Source organism: Brienomyrus brachyistius, chromosome 18 (assembly GCF_023856365.1).
Source record: "Brienomyrus brachyistius isolate T26 chromosome 18, BBRACH_0.4, whole genome shotgun sequence".
In the NCBI taxonomy this organism is placed as follows: Eukaryota; Metazoa; Chordata; class Actinopteri; order Osteoglossiformes; family Mormyridae; genus Brienomyrus; species Brienomyrus brachyistius.
The window spans coordinates 17,556,196-17,563,818 of record NC_064550.1 but is presented as its reverse complement, the minus strand read 5'-3'; the positions used below and the strand labels follow the sequence as shown (position 1 = coordinate 17,563,818).

Genomic DNA, 7,623 nt, shown 5'->3' with positions numbered 1-7,623 from the left:
AGTAGTTAATACGTTCTAGTGATTTGGCGATAAAAGTGATTTGATTTTTGATACATTTGCTTCTTGTCGGTCAAAAATGCAAACCAGTGTCCTTGGCCTCCTGCAGTTCAATAATGTCATGAAATTGCCATTTATCAAGTTCATACATCTTAATGTCAAGCAATCCTGCCAGGGGCGCCGCTAAGGGGGGGAAAGTTGGGACAATTCTAAGGGCCCACGCCCTTTAGGGGCCCCCAGAGATCTGAATGGGTGTGGTAGGGGGGCCCAACCTCATATTTTGTCATAGGGCCCAAAATTGCTAGCGGCGCCCCTGAATCCTGCTGCCAGATTGCTAGTAAATTCAATGGTACACCATTACTATTTGAAATATTAATCAGTCAACAAAGTTATTAGTCAAAAAGGAAGATTAAGAATGCTTTGGAATAAAGTCGCCCATTCTATGACAAGTTTAAACACAAGGCTCAATTTCAAAAACGGATGACGACAACAGCTCAAGTGCCGTTTATTGGTATAACAAAAAAAACAAAGCAATGCCAGCCATATATTGTTACTTGAACAATGAACAGTTATTCCTAAGAGAAAAAATGTTGTAGAGCAGTCATTAAATAAACGTATACAAGTGATTCAGGAGACCAAGTGTGAGCCAGGGTCTGTTCATGAGGGAGAAAAATCAGCTCAGTCTTCCTCATCCCAGCCTTTCTTGGCCTCGGGCGCTTTGGGTCCTCCTGCAGGTTTAGCCATGATGATCTGCATAGGAGGGAAAAATGAGACAGATCAGCAGAGACCAAGAAGCCATCTGACAGCCTGTCAGGCAGGAGCAGCATTTTTCTAAAGTTCTACTTCAATGCCACCCCAGAAAACTAGCCTGTTTTGCTACACATGCAGCATGCATAAGTGCATCAAGCTGTCTGCATTACAAGCGAAACGCTTCAGTTAAGTGAAACTCAGCGCCTCATGCTGGCCAGTGTCACACCAAACATTAGCGGGTTAAGAAAAATCATAATCCGTTAGCTTCAGTGGAGAACAAGGAGACCAAGTCATGTCACTCTGTGGTACCAAACATAGGTGCCAAAATGAGCATGTTATTTCAACACATCCCCCGAGTGTGAACATATCCATGCTTTCTCAAACACTCCATTGTGCGTGCTTTGCTCCAGCACACCTGTCTTGTCCAAATACGACTAATAATGGCTGTCAAATTTATCAGGTTCGTCGTCCCAACCGTCTTTGTCCCAGTGGCCTTGCTGCTTCGGGGCTTTAGGTCCACCGGCTGGTTTAGCCATAATGATCTGATACGTCGCACACAAGACCACGTTAACATCCCAAATGAGAACTTTCTTCTGAAACTTGGTTTTAACCGCGTGCGCAGACGCAAGGCCTGACCTGGTCTACTCGGAGCACGGTGATCGCCGAGTTGGTGGCCAGTTTGATGCCCCAGTACTTCACCAGGTACGGGTCCAGGATTCCAGCCTCCAGCATGTCCTTCACGGTCGCCCCCTCGGTCTGAGGCAGAAGGGAACACATGGCCGACGGCCCTCGGTTTACGATGGTTCAACTTTACCACGGTCCGGCAATCATGCATATTTAGTCATCATCTTTGAATTTTGATGCATTTCCAGCCGACTGAAATGGCGCATGATAACTGCTGCTGATGCTGGGAAATGGCAGCATCCGCCCAGTCATGCCTGAAGTGTCTAACAATGCATCATACAGAGCTTCTTCTATGTACTGTGTATTCATTTATTTACTTTTCAATAACTGGTATTCAGTTACCATAATTGTTTACTTATTCAGTGACATTTTTTTTAATCATATTCTCACATACGACTGATTTTCCACTTACGATGGGTCCATCGTAACATAACCCCATCGTAAGTCAAAGGGTACTTGCATTTTTAATGCACTGTATCCATTTTTTGTGGCGTCCCACCCTCCCTGATCTCACCTCGATGTCGAAGCCGATGTTCTTGTTCCCCTCGTGATGCGCCGCGTACAGCTTAGAAACAAGCTCGTTACCCTTCACACCCGAGTTCTCCGCCAGGGCCCGCGGCAGCGCCTCAAACGCCTCCGCGAACTTCTTGATGGAGTACTGCTCCAGGCCCGGACAGGACTGCAAGGAACAGCAACCAAAGTCAGGCCTGTGGCCATAGCAATGTCGGAACAGAGAGGAGGACATCAACCGCCGTTCACTTACCTCCCCGTATGATGCAATCTGCTTGGCCAGCTCGATCTCAGTGGCTCCGGCACCCGGCAGAAGACGTTTATCCTGGGGTGGAGGGTCCGAAGGTTTTGTCTCTTGATCATACAGTCACATCTGCCTTTTACAGATCTGCTGCTGCATTAATAATCAGCCTGAGCGGGCCTTACCCGGATGAGAACCTTGAACGTGTTGACGGCGTCGTCGATGGCCCGCTCGATGTCATCCATCATGTTGTCAGTGGACCCACGAATCACCAGAGTAGAGATGGCACTGTCCTCTTTCTCTGCGAGCGAAAGGAAGCCCATGACCACGTGTCCCCCTCCTGCCCCCCCCCCGCCGATTTATATCCTTTCCGGAGGCCTTTAGCTGCGAGTCTCACCGTGTTTGAAGACGACAACCTGTGTGTCGCCTACTTCTGTAAGGTAAACAGTGTCACAGTGACCCATCTCCTCGGGGGTGGGGACGGTCTGTGAATGAAAAAAAATGATGGTTAACACTTATTCCCAAGGGGTTCAGGCAGCCAGGCTTATGTTATGTATATACATCCTTCCAGTTTTTGAAACCGCCTGTCCTATTCAGGGTCGCGGGGTCTGGGGCCCATCCCAGAGGCTACGGGCACAAGGCGGGGAACAACCCAGGATTTTGGACTGTGGGGGGGACACTGGAGTACCCAGGGGAAACCCCACGATGACACGGGGAGAACATGCAAACTCCACACACATGTGACCCTGGTGGAGACTTGAACCCTGGTCCCAGAGGGGTGAGGCAACAGTACTAACCACTGCATCTCCCCCATATCATGTATATAAAAGTAGAATAACTGCTATCAACATCGACGTTTCCATGAATAAGGTAATTTGCAACTTTATTAACCAATAGGACTCCATTTCAAACTTCACAAGGAGAAAACCGATTTAAAATCAGAGCTAAAGCAAGAAATATTCTCAGTTGAAATGCCGGGGACGATGTTTCCGCCAAGATGCTCCACATTCACAGACTTCTGCTACACTGCGTTACTCACCAGTCTGGGAAGAGCAATGGCTCCCACGGTTTTACACAATCTTCTTAAGTCCCATTTTGAATTCAGCCTAATAGAAAATTACAAGAAACTCTTATTAACGAAAAGCCAGTCACTTTTATTCCTTCACTGACAATCAAGTGCGTCAAAGCACTGCAAAGCACCTGCAAGGAGTGGACCGAGGGATGTCAGCAGTGAACAACGTCCGCGTCGTACATTCGGGAGGTATGGCAAGTAGCTGTGCAACATGTACTAGCTGAGAAACATTTGCTACTAGGAGTAATAACTTGCTTCATTAATTGCTATTATGCTCTTGTATTTGCAGACACACTAACATGTACATGACAATACAAGCGTAAACAGCGTCGGCAGAGCAGACCGTGCCTCACCTGACCACCATGAGCTGGTACTTGTTGGCGTAGTGCAGGGCCATGTCGGCCACTTTGCCCCCGGTCACCACCACATTGGCGCCAGCCTCTGCGATGGCCTTCACCTGGGCCTCCATCAGGCCCTCCTCGCCCTTGCTGAAGTTCAGGAGCTCGTCCGCGTTATTGATCAGAACTGTGCCCTGGGGTGGGAATTTGCACATAGTTTTCCATGTTTTTGTGATGATCATATGGCTGGTGTGACACATGGTTCTGTCACATGCAAGGTATACAGTGAGACCATAACCTGCAGTGAAATGCAAGGTTAACACTGCCAGATGAACAGTGACAGCAGGAGGACATTCTGAAAGAGTGACATGGTAATAGACAGATATGCATGCAACTGGTGTGCAGCTATGCATGCGCCGTATAATGCAATACGGACGGCAATTTTCACCACAGCACAGATGCATATTTATATGCATTCGCTTTGCAATGATGAGAAATCGCTGTGCATTTTAACATTTAAACTGCAAATGAAGTACAAATTAGATGCATAAATGTGCACAGTAATCTTATCAGAGCAGAGTAAATGCATACGTGTCGCATTATACAGCGAATGTGTACTTGTGCACCAGTTATGTGCATCTCTGATAAAAAAGTTACACTGAAAAATAATTACACTGAAATCAAAAATTAAAAGAAAAAAAAAAAACACAAGTTATGCTGTTAAATAAGTATATGGGCCTTAGATGTCCAACACAGCTCTAATGAAATGGAGGTGCATAGATAGGAGGTACGAGTAACGAGATCTCTGGGATCTGTCTCTGGCCAAAACGAGGTCCGTGAGCGATCGGCTTACTTTGGTCTCAGTCACCATGCAGTCGAATGGACAGGAGAACACGGCGATCTTGGCGTCCTTCACCGACGTGATGTCCCCCTCAGCCTCCTTCTTGAACACCATCCCCCGCAGCACTGACGAAGCATTCAGGCCGCTGCCCTGAGATCGCAGCAGACCAACAGAGTCACATCAGTTTCCCTGCTGCAATCTGCTGGAGTCCTGCGCGATTCCAAAATCAAGGGGACTTACCAGTATCTTGCACACCCGGACGTTGTCCACGTTGAAATTTCCGGACTCTGGGAAAATGGAAACTGCAAAACAAATAGGAAGTGTTTCAAGTGGGGAAATGGTCAGACCATGTTTAACCAGGAGTCTCCAACTCCGGACCTGGACAGCTACTGTCCAGTGCATTTTCTATCCTACCTGGCTTCTGATGAGCCACAGCTGTTCCCAGGTAAATACCAGGAACAGGTGCAGCTCATGAGAAGCCAGATAGAATAGGAATTCTACTGGCTAGTAGCTCTCCAGGACCGGAGTTGGAGACCGCTGTGTTAAACACGCAACTCCAGGAGCACAGAGCCAGCCTAACACCAAAAAAGATTTAGAGTATAAAAACAGAAGGCAGATGTGACTCATTTTACATTAACAGCAGAGACAAACGGCACTCACCACAGGCCTGGGCGATGAGGCTGGCCAGGAAGTCCTCGTTGCCGTACTGCTTGCTCATGACGGCTGGGCGGATCACAGAAGTGGCCTCATTCTCATCCCGAAGGTTCTTGGCTGATGAACACACACAGTCTGGCAGGATTTCCAGGGCCTTTTTGCAGGCCATCTCGTAGCCCTCGATGACCTGCCGACAGTGACATAGAGCGTCAGGAGATGCATCCACCCAGGGCAGTGTAGTGGGGCTTCCTTTGTTTGTTTATTCATTTTGTCGCCTGCTCACCTCAGAGACAGACAGACCCATCCTGAGAAGCTCCTCAGCCAACTCCAGCAGGGCCCCAGCAAACACCAGGACAAAGTTTGTGCCATCGCCCACCTCCTGCTCCTGCATATGGGATGCCATCACGATCATCTTTGCGGCGGGGTGCTGGACCTGAGGAACAAGCAACGCTTCAGTCAGCACATAGACAAGTAACCATCTAGTAGTGATGGCTAAATTAAGTTTCATGAACCACTTGCTGTATTTTCTGGCCCCACTAGATGGTGCTCTCTGTTCAAAAAAGGGTTCAACACATGCCCCAAAGCAAACAAGGAGCGCCATCTAGTGGGGTCAAAAAAAAACAGCAAATGGTTCATGAAGCCTCACTTGGCCATCACTACCATCTAACGCCTGCCACACCTCATCAGGGCACCGTGTCCTACCTCAAGCTCTCTCAGGATGGTTGCGGCATCATTTGTGACAAAGAGCTTCTCCAGGTGGTTGATGACCATCTTGTTCATCCCTACAGACAAAACCACATGGCATTCATACATATATAGTCAGCTGCTGCTGCACTACTCCACAGACCGAACCCAGAGCCCTGAGATGTTTCCAACCAAGGAAGCAGTCCATACCATTTGGTCCATAAGCAGTCCGTGTGGTCTGTGCCAGCTCTTTGCATGCTTGAATGTTCCGGAAGACAGCCTCCTCCAAACCAGAATAGTGCTGAAAAGATCAGAAAAACCACATTAATGAAACTAAAATGACCCATATCCTCATAAATTCACCCTCTGCTGTCTTTAGCTTAAGATTTTTAACATGAAACATATCAGAGATAACAATGGCTAATTCGAATAAACAGAATGAATAAACCCGCGACCCAACCTCGGATGCAGCGGAAGATAATGGATGGATGGAGAATGAATACAGAATTCTATAAAAGACATATATTGCATATATTGAATTTGGTAGGTGGTAAGGGGACATGATAATATTGCTGCAAATATGAAAAACAACGGTGCAAGCCACCGCTCAATGCTTTAATGTATGCAAATGTACCTACAAATGAACAAAAAAAAATAGAAATTCACGCATATCGATGACACTCTTGCTAATAATTAGTAATCCGCTACTCTATGTCATCAAACGAAGAAGAGCATAACACCAGTCAGTCGAATTAACTTTACATAAAATGTGGCATCTAAACTGTCATGTCGGAACTTAAAAACGATTCGTCGCTTAATTTAACACGAAGGACTGACTATCACAGGAAAATGAATGAGCTGCTAACTAGCATCCGAGCTAACTATGAACACATGCACGTGTGGGATGCCATAACCAGGAAAAAAAAGCCGTTCGTTGGTTAATAAATACACGAAAGGTAATACTGTCTCTAAAATAAATAACATAAAGATAATGTATATAAAATACTGAGGTTCTCTGTTATCGCAAAAGATGCAACGCAAAGAAGGCGACGCGGAGCCAGAGGCCGGGCCTACTGTTCCAGAAACGTCCAGCACATGACGGGACAAAACTGCTGCTGAACATGAGAACCGCGAACAGACAGCAAAGACAAAGATAATAAAGCACAATACCTTCGCACCATCTTTCAGCATCTGGGCAAAGCCCGGGGCTTTGGGCACATGTAGAGCCATATTTGTCGTCTCTGTTCTTTAGAACAAGATTTCGCCGCCCCAAGTACTTAGAAGAAAGAACCGGTGGCCGGCGCACGAGCTCAAAATTCGGCGAGGGCAGCCCAGCTCTATCGATAGTCGAACGGATCGATTCACAAGGCAGTCTGATGAATCGCAGAATGATTATGGATCGATTACATCCACACAACTGTGCAACTATAACCCATAAGATTAACTTTTAATTGAACAAAAAACTAATTGCAGTTCATATTTTATATTCCTTATTTATTTTTTTTATAAATATTTTATGTAAAAAATTCCAAATGTGTTGGTTATTTTTTCATTAATATGAATTATTTGTATTTGTCTTATTTTATTGTATTTTGTACTTTTATAATCTAAGCACAAGTAAATATTTTCCGTACTCTGAATTACGGTTGTTTTTAAATTTCTTCAGTCACCTCAATGGGGTAGTTTTCTCATTATTCTGCAAACCTACGATAATATTCGAGTGCGTTACTGGTAAAGAAAAACAAGATATTCTTTAATCGAGCAATCAGAAGAGCCTCATTCTGGTGTACTGCATCATTGCACAGCTATTGCATCGCTAACTCAGGATGGCTGTGTCACTCAAAGCTGATTG

General features: G+C 46.0%; 1 protein-coding gene across 2 annotated transcripts; it reads right to left on the bottom strand.

The window, feature by feature from the left end:
* Positions 1-478: 478 nt before the first annotated feature.
* On the bottom strand, positions 479-7,127 carry cct8 (chaperonin containing TCP1, subunit 8 (theta)). 2 transcript variants are annotated; one of them, XM_048984494.1, is made up of 16 exons: positions 6,942-7,127; positions 5,982-6,072; positions 5,790-5,869; positions 5,371-5,520; positions 5,094-5,274; positions 4,674-4,735; positions 4,446-4,583; positions 3,608-3,786; positions 3,222-3,288; positions 2,580-2,667; positions 2,368-2,483; positions 2,195-2,266; positions 1,946-2,110; positions 1,384-1,503; positions 1,163-1,289; positions 479-747 (listed from the first exon to the last, which is right to left on the bottom strand). In XM_048984494.1, exons 1-15 carry the CDS (start codon positions 6,999-7,001, stop codon positions 1,182-1,184), a joined length of 1,677 nt encoding a protein of 558 aa, XP_048840451.1. In that variant the 5' UTR covers positions 7,002-7,127; the 3' UTR covers positions 479-747; positions 1,163-1,181. The 2 variants fall into 2 exon arrangements, with proteins under 2 accessions (XP_048840451.1, XP_048840452.1); XM_048984495.1 differs by lacking the exon at positions 1,163-1,289 and having other exon boundaries at positions 6,942-7,126.
* Positions 7,128-7,623: the final 496 nt, after the last annotated feature.